The 22,912-nt window shown below is 47.4% G+C and overlaps 1 protein-coding gene across 1 annotated transcript; it reads left to right on the forward strand.

The window, feature by feature from the left end:
* The first annotated feature begins 588 nt into the window (after positions 1-588).
* Positions 589-3,114, forward strand: TNFSF9 (TNF superfamily member 9). Its single transcript, XM_080917549.1, has 3 exons — positions 589-1,487; positions 1,849-1,885; positions 2,541-3,114. The coding sequence occupies exons 1-3, from the start codon at positions 888-890 to the stop codon at positions 3,002-3,004; spliced, it is 1,101 nt and encodes a 366-aa protein (XP_080773675.1). The 5' UTR covers positions 589-887; the 3' UTR covers positions 3,005-3,114.
* Positions 3,115-22,912: the final 19,798 nt, after the last annotated feature.

Below are 22,912 nucleotides of genomic sequence, written 5' to 3' on the forward strand. Positions count from 1 at the left end.
ACTGAACTCAGGTCACCAGGCTTGGTGATTGTGTGAGCCATCTCAGCAGATCGAACCAGACCAGGACAGGGTTTGCCCAGCGCCAGTTGCCTCTCATTTCTGCTTTTGGGGGCCTTCTCTGCTGCTTCCCCCTCCCCCTACCTTCCCCCTCAGGCAAGAACAGTGAAAGAATGGGAAATTGAAATTGTGTCGGCAGCCTAGAGGGGATTTCTTTATCTGGACTCTCCAGCCTACTGTTTCTGGAGTCCTAAGAGGCTACTAACAGGAATCCCCAAGAAAGTGGGTGGGGACAAACCAGGAAAAGCCCAGGGTAGAGATGGGGTCCTGGGGAGGAAGAGGCTGGGTGGGTGCTTTGCAGGGCTCTTCAATTCCGCTGGGAGGTGGGGAGTTTTGGATGTCCCCAGAGTCCTGGGCAAAAGCCCTGTGTTTAGGGGAACGCCTGAGGACATGCCAGGGATGGGGAGTTAGAGGTTGGAAGAAAAAGAGAGCAGGAGAGACAGGGAGAGAAACAGAGGTTTGAGACTTGGTACAGAAAATCAGAAATAAAAAAGGGCGGAGAAATAACTTATCAGTGGGGACACAGGAAAAGAAGGGAGACAGAGCTGAGACTCCGGAGAGGCCAGGGAGGGAAGGGATCCCGACATCACATGGTCCCAATCATATAAACAACTCTTTAAAGTGTCAGTGTTAGCAAAGCAAAGCAAAGCAAGCAAGCAACTAACCAAAAAAAAAAAAAAAAAAAAAACAAAAAAAACAAAAAAAACAAATACACACACGCACACACGCGCGCGCGACACACACACACACACACACACACACACACACCACCACCACCACCACCACCACCACCAATAAAAGGGGAAGAAGAACGGGGACACAGCGCCTGGATGCTGGGGAAGGACTGGACAGGAGGAGGAGGAGGGGAAAAGTTCCGGGAGTCGCTGGGCGGAGCGCGGAGCCCGGGAACCCCGCGGCTTCCCTCCTCCCTCCCCGGAAAAGGCGCCTCCGTAGCCTTTAAAGCGCAGGCACAGGCGGGGGACGTGCACTGCCTGACCGTGGCAATGGACCAGCACACACTTGAAGTGGAGGATACCCCGGATGCCCGACACCCACCAGGTACTGCGTGCCCCTCTGATGCTACGCTCCTCAGAGATACGCGACTCCCCGCGGATGCTGAGCTCCTAGCAGAAACTGTGCGCCCCACAGACGCTGCGCTCCCTACGGATGCTGTATGCCCTGCAGTTAATGTTTGGGATCCCGAGGCCGCGTGGCCTCCTGCCCTGCATTTCTGTTCCCGCCACCCGAAGCTCTACGGCCTAGGCGCCTTGGTGTTGCTGCTCCTGGTCGCCTGTGTCCCTTTCATCATCCTCACCCAGCCTCGGCCAGCGCTCACAATCACCACCTCGCCCGACCTGGGTACCCGAGAGAATACTGCAGACCAGGTCACCCCTGTTTCCCACATTGGCTGCCCCAACACTACACAACAGGTGAGGCTCGTCCTATCTGTAAGGGACCCTTTCTTACCTTCTGGAAGCATCTTTGCACTGATGCGGAGAGAACAGCCCCCCACCCCTGCTCCACTCCAGCTACTCTGCTTGAAGCACGCCCTCTCGCCCTCTCTGTCTCGCACTGAGAGAAAGCCCCTTTGCGCTTTAACCCCTCGAGCGCTCCGATGAAGACCTGCGGGGAGGACTCCCTATGGTGCAGCGCATTTCCCTTCAGTCCCTCTAGGCCCCTGGGGCGCCTTCTCCATCCAAAGTTGACACCCCAGTGTATGCTGGGCCATATGAGTTCCTATCTGCTTCTTTAGGATGTAAGGTAGCATCTACCTTTCTTCTTTCTTCCCAGGGCTCTCCCGTGTTCGCCAAGCTACTGGCTAAAAACCGTGAGTGCCCCCTGATTTATTCCCAACGGGTCCTGCAGGGAGGTTGAGCAAGGGGGCCCGTTCAACCTTCTAATTCGTCCCTCTCTCTCACCTACTCAGCCCTTCTCACTTGTCACAGCACCAGCTGTCATCCTTGTGATCCTATTTAGGTCCTCAGAGAATTGAGAATTCAGATCTCTCTCCTTCTTCTCTTCCTCCCATGAAGCCCAGGATTCCCCCAAATTCATTCTGTAGCTGGGGCTGGCCACCTTGTTGGCAACACCTCCAGCAGGCTGGGATAAATGCCTTTGGGCTTCAGGCACCCTATGAGGCCCAGCCCTAGTCCCTCCCTGCCAAGTCTTGTTAAGTTGTCAAGTTATTTGTCCCTAGAGACTCCTCCCTTCCTGCACTCTCTGTATCCCATCCCTTTCCTCTCTCCCTCCTCTGATTCCTCTCTCTTCTCCCTCCCCACCCCTTTGTGGCTCCTTACTCACCTTCCTGGAGCTCACGTGTGTCTCCACTCAACACTCCAGACCACTTTCTTAAATTATCTCTCTTCTAAGTGGCCTTCCTCCCTCCTTTCCCTTTGGTTTTGTCTCCTCTCTTTCTTCCCCATTCCCATGGTCCCACCTTCCCACACCCCACAACCCCCAGCAAGTCACCTTTCTTTTTCTAGAAGCGTCTCTGAGTAACATGACTCTGAACTGGCACAGCCGAGATGGAGCTGGGAGCTCATACCTGTCTCAAGGTCTGAGGTACGAGGAGGACAAAAAGGAGCTGGTGGTGGACAATCCTGGTCTCTACTACGTGTTCTTGGAACTGAAGCTCAGTCCAACATCCACAAACACGGGTCACAAGGTGCAGGGCTGGGTCTCTCTTGTTTTGCAAGCAACGCCTCAGGTCGACAACCTGGACAACTTGGCCCTGACAGTGGAATTGCTCCCTTGCTCCATGGAGGACAAATTAGTGAACCGATCCTGGAATGACCTGTTGTTCCTGAAGGCTGGCCACCGCCTCAGTGTGGGTCTGAGGGCCTATCTGCACGGAGCCCAGGATGCATACAGAGACTGGGAGTTGTCTCATCCCAATACTACCAGCTTTGGACTCTTTCTTGTGAAACCTGACAGCCCACAGGGATGAATTCTTATCCACGTGATACTGCACATGGGTGCTCTCAGCCACCCTTCTTGTGACCTCTGGTTGCTAAGACCCCAAGCTGCTATATCTCATGGGGCCTGAGCAGGGGTCCCCTCTGCCAGGACTTTCTTCTTGTCTTTAACTGGACTCAGTATTTATTGTGAACATAGCTCAGGCAAGACTTTATAACTCATTGGATAGCATTAGTAAACTGCTGGGCAGCTGCTAGAAACCAAAGATTCCCAAATCAAACTTTATATTTATATTAATATGTGAAAAATAAATATGTTTGTAAATAAGTCTTTATTTTTTATTTTTCTTGTTTAATTTAAAATGTTCATGTCTATGGTATTCATTCATGAATATGTCTTTGTATACATGTGTGCACATATGTATAAAGGACAGAGTTTGATTCAGTGTCTTCTTCCACCTTGTTTTTTGAGATAAGGACTCTCACTGAACTTGGAATTCACTGTTTCTGCAAGGCTGTCTGGCCATTGGACCCCAAGAATCTTTCTGTCTTCATTCCCACCCCCTGTGTACTTACGGGCAGGTCCTTAAAATAATTGGCTGAAGTGTCTCTGTACCACTACCCCTTTTTTGAGACAAGAATCTTATGTAGCCTAGGCTGGCCTGGAAGTCCATATATAGCCTAGGCTGGCCTCAAACTCAGGTCAGCATCCTGAGTGCTCCGTCAGGGTGGCAGATGTTGTGAGATAGAACCAGAACCTCTCATGCATGTGAGGCTTGTGCTTTACCACAGAGTGTTCTGTTCCTGGGAATCCAACTAGGAATAAGCAAAAAACAAAAACAAAACAACTTCCCACCCCAGCCATCCGGTGTGAAAGCCTATGATTTCTGACGGGATGGTGTTAGACTCTGTGTACTGTGTTGAGAGACACAATCTGTTGGAGCAATATAGTTACAGATACAGATGGATGAAGGAGAAGTTGTGAAGGAAATCCCCCTCATGGTGGTCAGGTAGGCTGAGAAGTCCCTCAACTGAAGACTCCAGGTGAAGGCCGAGAAGTCGGAGTTCAAAGTGGGACAGCTCAGGATATGCAAGATCCTGTCTCAAAACAAACAACAAAATAAATTAAATTAAAAAGAAACAGAGAAGTCCTACAAACCAGCTAGATATCTGCAGTTCACAGGATTGGAAGGTAAAGGCCATCCTCTGTAATCCTGAGCATGGGACTCACTGCAGCCACAAGGAAGGCCTCCCGACAACCCAAGCTGATGTGTGATATACACTGGTCCCAGGGCTGCCGCTGTTAGCATTGTATTTGTAAACTCAACGGATGTGTTTAGCATTTCCTCACTCTGTGTGAGTCACCCAAACTGGGAACCCACAGCCACTCTGGGCCTCAACAGATTTTTAAAAAATTTCCATTTCAGCATTTCCTAGCTGTGACTTCAGGTGACTTACCTCGACTATGAGGGGGTAGTGGAAATCCCTTCGTCCCTCCCACCCAACCTGAATTTAGTGACATCACAGCCTGAGGTCAGGCCCAAAGGAAGCAGTAGTGTTAGCAGGGTTGAAGCTGCCTTTAGTCTATTCTTCAAGGGGGACAGTGGAACAGCCCGGGAAGACCATCATTCAGCAAAGAAGTTGCTCACTGATGTGAGCCCCCCCCCACTTCCTTTCCAAGAGAGAGGCTGGGACTCACACAGGAGACCCTGACTTCCATTCCAACACTGAATAAATTATTACAAAAATAAACATATATGTCTATATTTGCATAAGAAAAGAAGCAAGAGAACATTCTGGGTTTGTCCTTAGACTCCCCTTCATTTGTGTGTGTGTTTGTGTGTGTGTGAGAGAGAGAGAGAGGGAAAGAGAGAGAGAGAGAGAGGGAGAGAGGTCCATGCATCAAGCCTTCCTTAGTCCCCCACTCTTTTATCGTTTGAGGCAGGGTCTTTCTTATTCCTGTTGTAGAACATAGATTCTTTTCTCATACAGTATAATCTGATTACAGTTTTTCTCTCCCTCTACTCCACCCAGTTCTTCTTCTCCCCTCCAGATCCAGTCTCTTTCTGTCTCTCGGTAGGAAAGAACAGGATTCTAAGAGATAAAAACCAGACAGGACAAAATCAAACAAGATGAAACAAACCCTTTCACACTGCAGTCGGGCATGGATGAGTTCAAACCCTGCTTCAGCCAGTGCCAGCTAAACTGCACACTTGGGCAGGTGCTTGACTGTTCACAATGATGAACATAGCAGCTGAGTTTATGTTAAGGCTCTTGGGGGTGTTAAATGAGATAATAGTCTTCACAACAGTGTCTGCCACACTAAGTTAAAACATGGAGGTTGTGATAAGATCAGAGAGAGGTGGTTTCAGAGGTTTCATCACCATGTGCTAAGGTCCACAGGCAGGAGGGAATGGCCTGAAAGATTAGGTAGCAATCAAGTGGGCAGCGGGTCAGATCACTGCATGTCTGCGGATTCTTTGATTTCAGGCCCTGGGACAAGGGACTGAGGTCCATATTTTGTCTACCCAAACTGACCTGGCCTCCAGATTATCCCAGCATCCCTCAGTTCTTACCTGGCATACCCTGCCCCCAATTCTGAATTTTCCAGCCCAGAGATGGGCTGCCCTTCCCCAGAGGCTCCTCCCTATAGAATCCAGACCCCCCACCCCTTTTTTCTTTCTCTTCCCCGACCTCTCCCCACCCCGTGGTAACTTCCCTGGACCAGTGAACGCACTGGAGAGCAGCTTCCTTGTAAACCTGCACATAATATTTCCTAATCTGGCTGGAATCTCATTTCACTGGTAGAGAAATAACTCTCCAAAACCTTTCATCAAAACTACATTAGACCTGGGGAGATGGTCAGTTAGGAAAGTGTTTCTTCCCAGCTTGAGGACCTGAGTTTGAATCCCCAGAACCCATCAGAAAATGCTGGATATGTAGCTGAGTGTAATGGTGGAGGCCTTTAATCTCAGCATTCTGGAGGCACAGAGGGAGGAGCTCTGAGTTTGAAGCCAGCCTGGACAGCCAGGAAACCTACCCCTCCCTCCTTCCCTCCCTCCCCCTCCCCCAGCCAAAAATCAAAAAGCTGAGTGTGGTTTTGGAGAGATGGGTTGCAGTTGAGAGCCTGCTGATGTTCCAGAGAACCTCAGTCCATTTCCCAGCACCCATTCCTGGCGGCTTACAAACACCTGTAACTCAGCTCCAGGGACCTGATGCCCTTTTTTGCCTATACTGGCATTGTACACACGTGTCCCCATTTCACACACACATAATACAAATATTTCTTAAAGACTGGGCCTAAAGGTTGTACAGGTGTCACTGGCCTGCCTGTGGGAGTAAGGATAAAAACAGAGGAGCTTCCTGCTGGGTACCAGACTATTGGGTATCCCTGAAGTTAGAATCTCCTCCAGCTGCTGGACGTTCCAGCGCTGAAGATGGACGCCTAGCTGGATCTTGCTTGAGGATGGAGCTGCAAACGTGATGGGCAGGACCACATGGTAGCAGACTATGTATTTAGCATCTCCCACTCTTTCTGAGATTTATTTCATTTTATGTGAGTGAGTGTTATCTGTGTGTATCTATGCATGCTAAGTTTGTGCCTGGTGCCCTCAGAGGCCAGGGGAGAACACCAAGTTCTCCAGAACTGGGGCTACTGGTGGCTGTGAGCTGCTATATGGGTGCAGGTAACTGAACCCCGGTTTTCTGCAAGAACAACCGGTACTCTAACTGCTGGTATCGTCAGTCCTTGTCTCTCCTGCCTTCTACTTAACATTGGTGACATACCCAAGATGAACTTGAAGGGGGTGGCAGTCATGGATGTTTTTGTCCCTTTTCCCAATGTGGCCACATACATTTCCCCCTTCTTTTCACTACTAATTTGTCTATTTATTTGAGATACGGTCTCACGATGCAGCCCCAGTTGCCTGGACCAGGCTGGCTTTGAACTTACAGACATCTGCTTGCCTTTTCCTCCCTAGTGCTGAAATTAAGAGCAGATGCCACCACATTCAGCTAATTTGGCTGTTTTAATAGGCTTATTAAGTTGAGTGGCTGAACCTGGGTTACTGGGGCACAGATTGTGATCCCTAAGGCCAATAGTAAATTTCTAATCAAAGCACTGAGAGGCAGACACATGAAGGCCCCTGACTAGCACGTTAAGCATAACCAATGAGCTCCGGGCCTGTAGGAGATCCTGTGTCAGAAACACAGTGGAGTGGGATTTAGGAATGCACCTGAGGTTGACCTCTGGCCTCCACATGCACCTCCACACACATGTGCACACACACAACACCTACTCAGAGTGATGCTTTGCCAAGCAGAACAGACATCTAGTTAGCGTATTGGAGTACTGATTAGTCTGCCAGATGAGCTTGCAAGGGGTAGGCAGCAGGAGTGGAGCCAGAGATTCATGGAAGAGGCTGTGGGATGTTTTAGAAGAGGAATAGTTGGACAAATGGATGGCTAGGTGTGATGATGGAGAGGCAATGAATGGATGAGAGACTTAGTATATATATGTACACACACACACACACACACACACACACACACTTATTTATTTATTTTGGCGAAGGGTCTCTGTGGTTCTGGCTGTCTGCCTGCCTCTGACTCCTAAGTTCTGGGAATTCAAGGCAGCTGCCACTACCTCAGCATGGTGGTGACATTTGTCCCATCATTCAGGAGACCGAGGCCCAGCCTGGGCTGTTGTGAGACCTTGTCTTAATGAACCCAAGGGCAAGGTGCTTGTGTAGTATGCTCTGGGTTCCATCCCCTGTGCTGGTTAAGCAAATAAGGACACCAAGAATTACATTTCGAGAAGGAAATGAGAACTCGTGGGCTGGAGTGTCCGGTACTGCTGAGAGTCGTTACAAGGAGAAATGAGAATGCCGACCAGATTCTGAATCACGAGGCCGGTGGTGGTTTCCTGAGAGTTGTCCTCTCTCTCTGGCATGAATGGATGTGATTTCACCACAGCAGCTCCATAACAAATGAGGAACTTGAGAGATCCTGTACACAGCTGCTGGATTTTATTTATCTTTTGTGGTGGTGAGGGTTGGACCCTCCTGTATGGTAAGTGCTGACCACTGAGTCACAGCCCCTCACAGGGGGATTCTAGGTGGGTGCTCCACCCTTGACCATGCCCCCAGCCCCTCCTGTATGATGCTGTATGGCTAATTCATTATTCCTTCTCTTTTTAATATAGATTTTATGCTGAAATAGTGTCTTACTAACTTTCCCAGGCTACCCTTGAACTCTTCATCTTCTTGTGTTTCCGCCTGAGTAGCATGTGCATAAGTAGGATGACAGGTATGTGTCATCAGACTTGGCTAGAACATGGCTATTCTGAGAGGTCTGTTATGTGGCAAGACAGTGTTTCTCACTGTTGCAGTGAGGACTGGCCTTGTGAACAACACTAAGGACATTATTCCATGACACACCCAAGGGATTCTCGCTTCTTCTTTGGAATTATTGAGGTGTTTATGTTGTACACATCATCCTATCTGTGACCTCGGAGGACAGCAGAGCCCACAGACACAGGGACAGGAAAGCCTCCCCAGTCATAGGAGACTTTTGTGACTTCTGCTCACTTCTCTGTGGGTCACATTTTCAGCTTAATGTTATGGGTTCCACTGCCAATTGAGCTTATGATAGTTCTTGGAGAACCCGAGGAGAGGCCAGGAAATGATGCAGTGAGCAAAGATCTTTCTGCACTGCACAAGGACTGGAACTTAAACAGAGTCTGCTGTGGTGTGAATCTGTGATCCCTGAGCTGGGATCTGTGTGCAGTGTGAATCTGTGATCCCTGAGCTGGGTGGCATCTGTGTGCAGTGTGAATCTGTGACCCCTGAGCTGGGATCTGTGTGCAGTGTGAATCTGTGACCCCTGAGCTGGGATCTGTGTGCAGTGTGAATCTGTGGCCCCTGAGCTGGGATCTGTGTGCAGTGTGAATCTGTGATCCCTGAGCTGAGGAGGTATAGCAGGAGGATCTCTAGAGTTTAGTGATTCCTGGCTAGCAAAGGTCATGCTCCCCCCCACAAGGTAAGATATAAAGCTGAACAGATGGCCTTTAACCGCAGCACTGGGGAGGCAGAAGCAGGTGGATATCTGTCAGTTTGAGGCCAGCCTGATCAACAGAGTGAGCTCCAGCCCAGCCTGGGCTACATAGTGAGACCCTGTGTCAAAAAACCAAACAAACAAACAGAAAAAAAAAAAAAAAAAAAAAAAAAAAAGAAAGAAAGAAAGTAAGGTAGAGAGGGAAAGGAAGGAAAGAAGCCACACGAACCTCACACCTCTGACTCTATCTTCACAGGTGAGTACACTTGTGCACTCATGTGCACACACCAGAGAGATAACCAACACACACACACACACACACACACACACACACACACACACACACACTCCAGGGGTGTTTTCACTGGGGTTATGTGTGTGTGGGGGGCTGGAGCCAGGTCCTCATTTAACCTAAGAAACTCTCTCTAGTAAGTTCTGTCCCCAGCAAGGAGACCATGTTCTAAAAAATATGTGTTAACAATCATTCTTTAATTATTTTTTTCACACTGGGTCTTACATAGTTGAGGGTGACCCTGAACTCTTAACCCTCTAGCCTCTTGTCTCCAGAGCTCCACCAGGCAGGTTTAGCCAGGGCACAGATCGGAGCCCAGGGCCTCCTGCATGCAAGGCCACATATAGCAGAACCCTTTAAACACCATTTCGCACAGAGACTGCTGATGTGAGGCTGGGATCTAGTGAGCCTTCTCGGCCAGGGCAGGAGAGAGGTGGTCTGTACAAAGGAACCTGACAGAAGCATGCGACAAAATCAGGCTCCCACATTTCTGGCATTCATTTTAGCCACAGGGACATTGGGCCATGCTGTCATTCAAGAACAGAAAAGAATGCTAAGAGGCCTTTGTACCCTCAGGCTTGCCTCCTGCCCCACAAACCCACGGGCCAGGCTGTGCCTTTCTTAAGCGTCAGGGCTCAGGCAGCCACATAGCTGCCAGGGTAGAGTACTGCAGAGAGCCCTGGGACCTACGGTAATGGGGGAGATGAGGAACAGCCTGCGTGGTGGTCTCTCGGATATCTGCCATCCAAGCTTGGATCACTTCCTTGGGGGAACTGCAATCGGGATTTTCAAGAGCCTGGAGGCTCACCTTATTTATGAAACACTGGAGATATGAGACACTTATTTAAGAGTATTATTAGTAACAAACTTATTAGTATGGCCATTCCTCCCATCAGATCATAAGTGGTCATCCATGAGGGGTCAAACAGCCTCCTAATATTGTCCCATCAAAGAGACAACCACACGTTAGGAGAGTAAGGGAGCCATAAATCAAGACAATTAGAGGGACCACATAAATCTCAATTGTTAATAAAGGGGTCATATTGGAATCTAGTGGATCCCCGTTAACACAGGGAGTGATATTGGAAGCATCATGCGAGGCAAATCTCCACATGCCAAGTGTGAGGTTGGATGATAATGTCAGGTGGTCCCTGGCGAATCTTCACATCTCCGTCACACAGACTGTGGAGGCATACATGACAAAATGTGGCCACAGTTTTTGCAACAAGTGGATTCATCAGAGCTTGGAGGACAATAATAAATGTCCCAAGTGTAATTATGCTGTGGAAAATATTGACCATCTCTATCCTAATCTCTTGGTGAATGAGGTCGTTCTTAAACAGAGGCAAAGATCTGAGGAAAAGAGGTTCAAATTGGACCACTCAGTAGGCAGCACCAGTGGGCACAGGTGGCAAACTTTTCAAGATCTGCTGGGAACTGATGAAGATGACCTTGACTTGGCCCATGTCAGCCTCATGTTGGAATTACTAGTGCAGGCTGGCAGTGCTCCCAAGGAATAGGAAGTCCCATGAAAGTGGGCATTTGAGGGACCTTTGGACAGTGGTGCCTAGACGATGGCTTGGAGCCTGACGGCTGGAGGGCTGGACCAATCCATTTGCCAGAGAAAGCAGGGCGCGGTAATGGAAAGGTGAGTGTTAGCCTAATCCTGGCTGTGTTTGCTATGGGCAGCCACCGCTTCCTCTGGGAAGAATTCTTAAGACTGGCAATGACTGTAACAAGGATGGGGGCGAAGAACAAGGGAGGGGTGATCCAAGACTGTCTCTCGCGATTGCCAGAAAGGAAGAGGACAGCATTCAGAGGTCAGGCTCCCAATGTTCTCTGGCGATATTCAGGGGGCCAAAATAACAGCCTACTCCCAAAATTGGTCTAGGTCGTGAGTCTTAACCTTGAGACCACGAGAGTTTTCAGAAGAGTTTTCAGAGCCCTAATCTGGGGTTCCTTGATGGAGGAGGGGAGGTAACCCATGACGACAAGCACAAAGGAAATAAAAATAAACAGATATGAGGAATGTGACAGAAGAGGTGACGGAAGTCATGGTGTAGTAAGCAGAGGACTCCCTCAGGTGCAGCTCAAAGGCCCTGTGCCAGAACGACATGCTCAGTAAGGAAAAGGCATCTGGGAGCTGATCTATGGCACCACCACCTGGGAAAACAGCCCCTATGTCTGGTACCAGGATGACTCCAGACCAGAAGTGAAAATGAGCAGGAGAAGAAGAAGAAGAAAAAGGAGGAGGAGACAGAAAAGATGGCCACTGCATGCTTGTTGCATGCTCACCCACAGACAAATGAAAAGATGGATCCTACACGCTCACCCTTGAACCAAACCAAGACCAAAAGCGAGATTACCGGGATGGACAGACAGAAAAGACAAGGAAGACAGAAATGAGGTCCATGTGCTCAGCTTCACGGGACCCACAACATAAATCACCGAGGGACCAACTCACTGAAGAAGCATGAGGGCACAACAGAGCACGAGGAGAAGAACGGATCAGGTCGAACCGTGAGCACAGTTCCTGCAGCAACAGGCAAAAAAAAAAAAAAAAAAAAAAAAAATCCCAGAAAAGGAGGTTCGCAAGCAGCCACAAAACAAGGATGACTAGTCCATTGAGTATGCTGGCTGTGCCCTGGACTACTGAAAGCCCAACTCTAACACCCTGGGGGTTAGAGGTGAGGCACAGAGTCACCGACAAAGGCTCTGGGTTTTTGGGCCGCTGCTGCACACGCCTACTGGTCCCAAGAAAGCATCTCTTCTAAACAGCAGTTCCTGATTGGCTGGCGTTGTCTGCACCAGCAATCCTTGGTCTCTCAGGCAGTCCTCAACTAGGTCCTCCTGCAGGAGAGGCTTTTGTGGCTGTGCAGCCCTCATCATTTAAATATGTAAATTACAGAGGCGGCCTCCCTGTTCCTGCTACTGAGACAGAGCACTGAGTCCCAGTAGGATTGTCCCTACAGAATCATGGGACAGGGCTGGAAAGATGGCTCAGTGGGTAAAGCACTTGCTTGTGTACCCATGAGAACCTGTGAGTCTGAGGCAGACAGACCCTGTCTCAAAAACAAACAACCCTCAGTAGTGAGTGGTATTTTTAAGAAGCCATTTAATCAAATAGAAAACAGAAGGTAGGGGACTGCAGAGGAGTCTTAGTGTGCATACAAACATATATACTCATAAAAGTAATATAAACTGTTGGACAGTAGTGGTGTGTACCTTTAATCCTAGCACTCAGGAGGCACAGGCAGGTAATCTCTGTGAGTTCCAGGGCAGCCTGGTCTACAGAGTGAGTTCCAGGACAGCCATGGCTACACAGAGATATCATGTATCACCCCCCCCCCCACACACACCCTGCAAAAAACCCAACCAACCAAAAAACCCAACCAAAGTCTATACCTTAAAAACTAAATTAGCTTGGGTGGGCTGGCCCTGCTCCTTGCCTGGGCAAAGCAGGAGAGTTGGCCTTGGTGGCTCAGGGGTAGAGAAGCTGGCAGGCTGATCAACCCTACCACAAGGTCTGTCCCATCTGTGGACTGCTGGAGCGTGTGAGGGCCCAAAGCTGTAGAATCTTCATAACCCAGGATCTGAGAGGCGTCCTGTGAGCATCCAGTATTGATCTTGTAGTAGAAGCCTGGGGCCTCAAACCAGGCCAAGGGTGCACTGAGGTGACCAGGCCAGTGGCACGCTGCAGCAAACATTTGCAAGTAAAGATATTTGAGCAAAAGGGGGTCCCGAGTGACACACTGCAGCTTCCACAGTGAGATGTTTTAATTTTTAATTTCTATATTTATTTATGATTTTTGTTTTCTTTTGGGGAAGCAATTGCAAGGGCACAGGGCAGATATGGAGGGACAGGGAGAAGAGTGGGACTGGAGTGTATGATGTGAAATTCACAAAGAGTTAATAAAACCTTAAAAAAAATTAGAAACTAAAACACTCATACAACATTTGTGAAACACATGGCTCCAGATGTCACCATTATGATGCAGTGACGCAGTTAGCCTATATATTTTATTGACGTCTTTGTCACGATGAAATTTACATAACATTTTCCACGTTTTCTATTGTTTGTTTTTGCTTTGATTTTTAAATTTTGAGACTGTTTCATGTTTTCCAGGCTGGTTTTGAAGCACTATGGGGCTAAAGATGAGTTTGAACCCCTGACCTTCCTGCCTCAGCCTCCCCAGTGCTGGGCTGAAGGCGCCGGCTGCCACGCCTGGCTTCAACATTTCCCATGACAATCATATTTTGCCTGAGCGTCTGAGACAAGGGTGCATCCCAGGTTGGTCTCCAAACCTTTGGTCCTTCTGCCTCAGAGTGCTCACGTCTACCTGAGTCATTTACAGATTTCAAGTGACATGCTTATTAACCGCGAGTGTTCACACATGCTTCCATAGTGTTGCTGTAGAGCTCCGAGAACAGCTTTCAGGACTTTCTTCTCTCCTTCCACCATGTGGGTCCTGGGGATTGAACTAAGGTTGTTAGCCTTGGCAGTAAGAACCTTTCTCAGCTGAGCCCGTCTTGCTGGCCTTATGTTTACACCTTCTAAAGTGTTGTAGTGCAGCTGCCGCTAAAGCTACCCTATCTTTACATGTTTTTGATCTCTTTGGTTGTGCTGTGTGTTAGTGCACACCTGCTGTCCCAGCCTTGGGGAGGTGGAGGAGGAAGATCATCTACGAGTTCAAGGTTATCTTTGGCTCCAGGGTGAGTTTGAGGCCAGCCTGGACTCTATGCGACCCTGTTTCAAAATCCAAAACAACAAACCAAATCTGTTCTTCGTCATAGGCCATTCTGGTTGGCTCTTCCTTTTTGGGTGATGTGTCCTTTCTGAGGGGGTGGCGTGTGTTAAGGACGACGGTAAAGGTCTAATTTAACTTCAGATAGAACTTTCTTTTCCTCCTCTTGTATCTTTGTCGCTCTGACTCCCTCTCTCTCTATAAAATCCAAGCTTTAGGTTTAAACAGAGGTAAGGAATAAGTCATTGTTATGTGTTCAAGAAGGGCTCTAGGTGATCACTGTCTCATTCGGTGATGTGATCTGGAGAAGCTCCTGTTTCTGATATCACTTGAGGGGACCAGTCTTAGTGGCTAGCATGAGGATCTTGGTTCGAATCTCTACCATGCTTTGGAGAGTACAAGCATTGCCGAGTGCTCACTGGCAACCAGAGCCAGGTTAGCTGACTGGGAGCTCTTGGTTCACAGATGGCCCATGTAAGATGGAGGAGGGCAGTGGAGGAAGACACCTGACTCCTGATCCTATTTTCATGTAAGGGTGCATGGGAACACACACAGCCACACACACACACTAGCATACACACATATATACATATACATGCATATATACTTACACACGAACTGTGTGAAATAATCTACAAAGGCTTTTAATTCTAGCACTTGGGAGGCAGAGGCTGGAAGATCTTTGTGATTTCCAGGTCAGCCTGGTCTACAGAGTGAGTTCCAGGACTTTCTTGGGGAAAAAAAAACAAAACAAAACAAAACAAAACAAAACAAACAAACCTGGAACAAAACAAACAGATTACTATGGAAATGATTTGTTGATCCTGTTTCTATAGAAATACAGACTAGCATATGTGGAAAGAAAACACTTGTCACTAAGTCACCAGAATTGCTTAGCACTGTTAGAATTACCTATTCATATACTGTGTTTTGTAGAGGTAGAGATGGAACCTAGGGCCTTTACACAAATCTACTGCTGAGCTACACCTCTAGGCCCTCACTGGGAGATTTTAGGCAGGGGCTCCACCCCTGAACCATGCTTTCAGGCCAGGTCTTAATTAGATGCTAATTCTAACACAGTTCTGTGTGTCTCTGTTCTATATGCCACTGGGCAGTGTTAGCGGTGAAATGTTGAACTGTGTCATAGTCAAGTTGTGTACTGTGCTTGGCTTTTATCCCACCAATTGTAAGACTGAGCAATTTGAAGCCAGCCTTGGCTACATAATTAGAAACTGCTTGGAATAGGAGGTAAGACATTTTAAAATGTTACTTAAAAAATTATAACTCACTGAGTCCAATTAGGCTGCTTATAGATGCCTGGTTGGGTCATCTAATATGACGCAGGCCAAACCAACAGCTACCACAACGCTCCCCCCCAACAAAGTACCCAAAGTTGGGGCAGGATATGTTGAAGTGGCCCTGGTGAGAGAGAGTAGGGTGAATGATATAGTAAATATGTGTATGAGGAATACATGGAGAGGTGAGCCAGAGGTTAAGGGCACTTACTGCTCTGGCAGAGGACTGGCATTCAGTTCCCAGCATCCACACTGAATAGTTCACAACTGATTAAAACTCCAGCTCTATGTGATGAGATGCCCTCCTCATAACTCTGAGATTATCAGCATGCAAGTGTGTACACTCACACAGACACAGCCACATGAATCACATACATAACAACTGTGTACACTTGTTGCAGTAAATATTAAAAAATAAAGGTTTATTTCTTTATTGGCCTCGAGGTCTCACTCCTCAGGCCCAACCCACATACGGAGCCGCGCACACCTCTGGCTCCTGGCCAAGCCACCAGCTCAACTTGTCTGTGCAACTCCCTTCCCTGGTCGTTTTCTACTGCCTGTTCTCTGCCTCTGTCCTGGCGTGTTTCTCTACCCCAAAATCCCACATAAATACACTCTACAGCCTGATAGCTTTTCATACAAGTTTATATATTCAACTCTCAATCCACAAACCCTCTACACAACAAGATTACATCAAATAGACAAAGATACAAACTGCCCTTTTATATGAGATATTAGGCCTATGAAATCCTTAATGTTCATAGCTTTTTAACTCCAATTAATATCACCTGGGTCTAGCTGGTCCTTGGGAAACTCCATGTTGACATGATCTTCACCCTCTGTCCTCTGACTTCCTCTGACCTCCTCAGAGCTCTCAGCCCTCTCTACTTCCCTTGCCCCGCCCAGTCACTACCTTTCCTTTATTTTATTAATTAAAATGGGAAGGGTCAGTTGGAGTCACGTGACTAGGCAGCCCTTCTTGGGGAAGTGGAATTATCATTAAAATACAAACAGCTTCAGGACAATCTACATACACTCACGCAGACACACCCACATGAATCACATACATAACAATATGAACCAATCTTTAAAAAGATTCATTATACCAGGTGTTGTGTGCACACGTTTTAACCCCGCACTTAGGAAGCAGAGATAGGTCTCTGAGCTCCAGGCCAGCCTGGACTACAGGAGAGTTCCAGGCAGCCAGGGCTGCATAATAAGAGCCTGTTTCAATTAAATACATTGCACCCACATGAGACGTTCATGTATGAAATACATGTATGAATAAATGAGCAAAGCCATCCTGAAGTTCTCTCAGACCTGGACACAAGTGTAGCAACTTTGCATGTTTTCCCATCGTTTCTCACAGAGTGGCTCTGCTTTCCCTGGGGACCAGAAGCTCTTCAGTAAAGTGCTTGGAGAGTCATCAATGACTCACAGATGTGAATAGGGAGGGAGCTAGCTCAGGCCTGTAGCCATGTAACCATAAGGGTCTATCTATGAATCATGACCGAATTTTCCACCCATGAGGACCCAGCCCCGGAGCCCTTCTGCATTCTGTGGCCGAGCCATTGTATAGCTTACTTGTGACAACGTAACTGACAAGAGCAATGCAGGAATGAAATAGTTTAATTAGAGCATGGTTTAGCAGAGGACCGGTGAGGGGTCAGAGGGTCAAGGTGTTGTTGCCAAGCCAGGTGACCCAGTTTCTATCCTAGGAACCCTATGGGTGAAAAGAGAGAACCGGCTCTGAGCGATTGACCTCCGACCTCCGCAGGAGTGCCATGGCATGCACACACCCCACCCCCACACCTGAGTAAATGATACAGTTAATAAAAAGAGAAAAGCTGTGCTGGAGAGATGGCTCAGAGGTTAAGAGCTCCGATAAGACCCGGGTTCAAATTCCCACGAGTGCTCATACCTGTCTGTAACTCCAAGCTCTGACTTTCTCACACTTTCAGAACACATGCAGACAGAACACCAATGCACAGAAAATACATACATTTAAAAAAATTAAAAATAGAAAAGTTTTAAAATGCTGGGTGTGGTGCTCTGTATTGATAATCGCAGTATTGGCAGACAAAGACCATCGAAGTTCAGAGAGACTCTCAGAAGTTGTAGTCGGGCTGAGACTGTCCTGCCTTCCTGACATGAGAACTGCACACACCAAAAGAAATAAGAAATAGATATAAGGATAATAATCGATGGAGATGCTTAATGTTCACTGTGGGATCCATAGGCAGGAAAACGTGTGTGCATACCAATTTGGACACATATGAACAGACACGAACACAGATGCATGCACACACACAATATCATAAAAGTTTCAGGAAAGTATATTTCCCACCCCTTTTCCCCTGAGCAAGCTCTTGTTGTAGCCTAGGCTGCCCACAGATGTGTGATTCTCCTGCCTCAGCTCCCCGAGTGCTGAGATGGCAGCCATGCACCCTCATGACTCACAACCCCAGTGTTTAAGCACTCTTTCTGTCCACACACAAGCGCCTTACGCCTTGACCTTAAGCAGACACTGCTCCCACTGTCGCAGCCACAAATGGGCTTTCACCCTCTTTAGCTTTAACTCTAGCAGTTTTTCTGTATACTCCCAGACAGCCTGGGACTTGTGGGCAAGCCTGGCTTTGAGCTCACAGAGATCCTCCTGCCTCAGCTTCTTGACTGCTGGGATTAAAGTTGTACATCACTACTACGGCACTAGTATGTTTTGTCTGGGCTGCTCTTAGCTTTAATTAGCCAACTCACATGGCCATTATTTTAAGATTCTTACCCTATGCTTGCTTCTCCTCTCTTTTTCTTGTCCTACTTTGTGGTTCTCTTCCAACCCAAGCCCAGGAAACCTAAACCCTGCCTATGTCTCTTTTGCCCAGCTATTGGCTGTCAGCTTTTTTATTCACCAATCAGGGATAACTTGAGGGGCAAGGTCACATAGCATCACCTGGGTCTACAGGTGGTCTCTGGGAACAACCGGTATTTAGCATAACAAAATATAACCTCCATATAACTTGTGTGTTCTGAGACAAATATAAGGGAATTGGGAGACCGGGACCAGATCTTTGTATGGGTCAAACGTGGCACACCCTCCTGACTCTCAGGGAAGTCATGTGGGAAAGAACGGCTTTCTAGAACACAGTGTGAAAGAATTATTTGAGGGATAGTCCTGCTAACTCATTCTAGATGGAAGGACAGAGAATTGTAGGAGGAAAGGGAAGGTCCTGATCAGAGAAAGAATGCTTTTTTGATGTGAATAAATCAGAAACATTGGAAGAAAAAAAAAATCTCAGAAATGGCATTAAACTTGTCAGCAATTTGGAGTATAGAGGCCAAAAGGACACCTTGGTGGTGGTGGTGGGGTCATAGTGTCTCCTGTATGGCTTTTAAAAAATTAAATGTATGTATATGTGTAACTACAGTCATCTGACATTTGGCAAAGATGAAAAAAATGCAGTGGATAAAAGAAAGCACCTTCAACAAATGGTGCTGGAAAATCTGAATGCCCACATTCGGAGGGATGAAATTAGACCCATAACTATCACCTTCCATGAAAACCAACTCCAAATGGATCCAAGACCTAAGTGTGAAACCTAAACCACTATAATAGCCAGCAGTGAGCCAAGGCAGTGCCACCGTAAATGACACAGATGCAGAAAAGGAACTTTCTGAACAGGACTGCATTTGCCAAAGCATTAACAATTGACAAGTGAGACACTGTATCTAAAAGCTTCAGCACAGCTAAGGAAACAATCCACAGGGTGAGGGAGTGGGAGAGTCTTTGCCAGCTTGATGTCTGGCAGAGAACTAATATGCAAAGAATTCAAAAAGCAAAGAGGAAAAAAAAAAGTCCAATTGAAAAACGTGCTAGGGATCTAAATAGAAAATTCTCGGCAGAAGAGGTAAAAATGGCCAAGAAATACCACAAAAATTAGCATTTTGGAAAATCCAAATCAAAACAACTTTGAGATTTCCTTTTACCTCAGTCAGAATGGCAAACGCAACACAACAGCAGACCGCAGAGGCTAGAGAGAAAGTGAGAAAAGGGAGCCCTCATTCACTATTGGTGGGATCACAAACAGGTGAAGACTTCTCAGAGAGCTAAATATATATTAATAGTACAACCAGCTTCATCACACCTTGGGTTCACAATAACCCAAGGCTGACACTCCCCTGTGGAGCAGGTTCGAAATCGATCGGAAAGCAGTCGGTTTTCCCACAGTAGTCAGGCCATTAGTGCTGCACTGGGGGCATCTTGCCCGGCAGGTTGGTGTGGCAGCATGTGGGATTCACAACTGGCTAAGACCAAAGTGTGCTGTCTTCAGCAATAAGGTACAGGCTTGTCTTAGTTTGGGATCTTCCGGGGCCTTCTTGGCCAACAACTCACTTAAAAGCCTATGCTATTTGGAAGGCCCTGGGTTGAAAATTTTGTTTCTTAGCTTGTGAGAAGGTTCAGTCAGACTCTAGGGTAAAGTGAAGTGGAGATGGCTTTGTTTTCTGGCCTCCGCCTTCCTAGTGCTGGGATTACAAGCACCACTATCATCTGTGGATGAAGGAATGGGTTGTTTTTATCTTTCAAGAATTAACAGGCAAGAGAGAGCGTGAAAGTCAAGCAAAGCTAGGGTTTATTCAAAGCAGGAGACAAAGTCCTTAGAGATGACAGACAGCTGGAGTCACCTTCCTGTGTGGGGTCTGGGGCTTTCATGGAGGTCTGAGGAATTGATTGTGTGTGTGAAGGGATAAGTATGACCAGCTTTGTTCCCACTCTGGATTGGTCAGCTTGAACAAGGGCAACAGGGTTGATTTGTTCACGGAAGTTCAGGACCTCATCTTAGTCAGGGCAGCCCTGGACATGTCTGGGCAAATCTCCAGAAAGAGTACATGCACTGGAAATAGCCTGTGGGGTCTGGTGCTGGGGAAGAGCCAGGGAGGGAGGCCTCCTCTGAGATCTCGGAACATGGCAATTAAACTATGTCTATCTAGATTCCGTCTCTCTTACTGTGTGCCCAGCAAGAGAAAACTGGCTGGCTACATGGTTCTTCCACTAGATCACAGAAGTGTCAGTCAGTTCCTTATGTTAGAAGCGGGTGGTCATGTATCTGGGGTCTGCCTCATGGTCTGTGTTTTATTTTTATTTGTTTTTGGTTTTTGAGACAGGGTCTCCCTTTGTATCCTGGAGTGTCCTGAGGATCACAGAGGTCTACTTGCCTCCTGAGTCCTGATACTGAGATTGCGTCCCCAGTGACCTTTATTGCTGCCCATACTTGACTTGCTCCCAAGGCTCACTAGGAAGCAAGAATGTGAAGTCTAGTGTGGTGATGTACTGCTGAGGTCTCAGCTCTCAGGAGCCTAAGGCAGAAGGGTTATGAGCTTCAACCTGGACAAGAAAGTGAGAACCTGTCTCATGAAAAACCAAAACAGATCAGTCAATCAAACAACAGTTAAACAACCAACCAAACAACCCAATCAATAACCAAAATCAAACAAAAACCCAATCAATAACCAACCAACCAACCAACCAAACAACCAAAAACCAAATCAACAACCAAACAATGAAAAGGGGCAGAGGGCAGGTGGATCTCTGTTCCAGGACAGCCTGGTCTACATGGTAAGGTCCAGGATAGCTGGGATTGTACAGTGAGACCTTGTACTTTTTTTAAAAGCTATGTTTTTGCCTGTCTCAAAAGAAAATAGAATTTAAAATAATTTAAATTAATTGCTAGTTAGTATCCCAATTTGTTATTAAACAGTATTCTGTTTCTCTGACTAAGACCCTGAGTTCACACCGCAGTCACCCAACCCCCACCCCATGACACGGGCTGTGTTCAAAGATATTTGTATCACCCATCCAGCACTTTACTAAAAAAAAAAAAAAAAAAAAAGACTTGAAACTTGTATTCTGAGAATACAGAACCTTTCAGTGACGGGACAAAACATCTTTAAGCCTCCACAGTTCCATGAGTGGCTAAATCTGAGATATATGTTAAGACTGGACACCCTTTTTCACCTGGTGGGAAAATCCCTGATCTACAACCATGGTGGGTCCTATGTAAATGTCTTGTAAGGGGCATGTGTTTTGAGGCCTGAAAATCTGGGGACTTTCCCCACCTCACTAGCCGACTCTGGTTTTCAGGAGTCTTCCTTTCTTAACGGACAGTCTGTGCCCCTTTTAAAATGTTTATTATTCTTATATTTTTGGTTGTGAGCCTAACCTTTAACGGCTGAGCCATCTCTCCAGCCCATTCTTATTCTTACTTGCTTGTTTGTGTGTATATGCAGCATGTGTGCAGAGTCCAATGAGGTAGCTGTTAGATCCCCCAGAGCTGGGATCAGAGGAGTTGCGAACTGACAGATGTAGGTGAAGGAACTGAAGGTGGGGTCTCTGCAAGAGCAGCAAGTGCTCTTAACTGGTGAGCCACCTTCTCAAACTGTTTACTTCTATCTCCTTTTCTCCAATATAACATTTTTATTGATTTATGGAAATTTCACACCACGAATCTATCACACTCATTTCTTAGTCCTCCCAGGTCTGCTCCTCCACTTCTCCGACCACTCCTACAAGAGGGTGGAGAGGAGGAGGAGGAAGAGGAAGAGGAGGAGGAGGAAGAGAAAGAAGGAGGAAGAGAAGGAGGAGAAAAAAGGAGGAAGAGAAGGAGGAGAAAGAAGGAGGAAGAGAAAGAGGAAGAGGAGGAGGAAGAGGAGGAGGAGGAAGAGAAGGAGGAGGAAGAGGAAGAGGAGGAAGAGAAGGAGGAGGAGGAAGAGGAGGAGGAGGAGGAAGAGGAAGAGGAGGAGGAGGAAGAGAAGGAGGAGGAAGAGGAAGAGGAGGAAGAGAAGGAGGAGGAGGAAGAGGAGGAGGAGGAGGAAGAGAAGGAGGAGGAGGAAGAGACGGAGGAGGAGGAGGAAGAGAAGGAGGAGGAGGAGGAAGAGAAGGAGGAAGAGAAAAAAGAAGACAATGATTAGGAAGAGTCCATTTTTGTGTTGCCCATGGTCTTTGGAGCATGGTCAAATACTCAGTGGCCATCCCCTTAAAGAAAACTGAGTCCTTCCTCACCCCACCCCTGCTAGAATGTCCCTCGGAACCGTCTAGCCAGCAAGAACGACGCGGCACATGAAATAGGATTCTTCTGCGGTAAAGCTTTAATGCTCTCGAGAGGCAGAGCATAAGCTTGCAACACGTGAAGACGAAGACCCCGAACTATCTAGCCCATCCTCTTATAAAGGGATCAGTCCTCGCCTTGGACGTGGAGCCCCCTGATTGGTTGAAACTCATCAGGCCCTATGACGCCACGGGAGAGGCAGAGCTCAAGGAGTGGAAAGTTACCCAGCACGTGCGCACATGACTTGTTTACTGCTAACTCCATCCGGATGTCAGCGCCATCTTGTAATGGAGAATGTGCAGGCAGCGCCCCACACTAGAAACCATCCATTGTGGAGAGCTACACTTCAGCATCCTTGTCACAGTATTTTAAAGTACTCTCTCTCTTCAGTGGCATTCTGTCTAGGCTGCTTATTTTTTGGGTGGTTGTAGGCTTGTCACAGGGCCTTCTATGT

This window comes from Micromys minutus (assembly GCF_963924665.1).
Source record: "Micromys minutus genome assembly, chromosome: 5".
Classification (NCBI taxonomy): domain Eukaryota; kingdom Metazoa; phylum Chordata; class Mammalia; order Rodentia; family Muridae; genus Micromys; species Micromys minutus.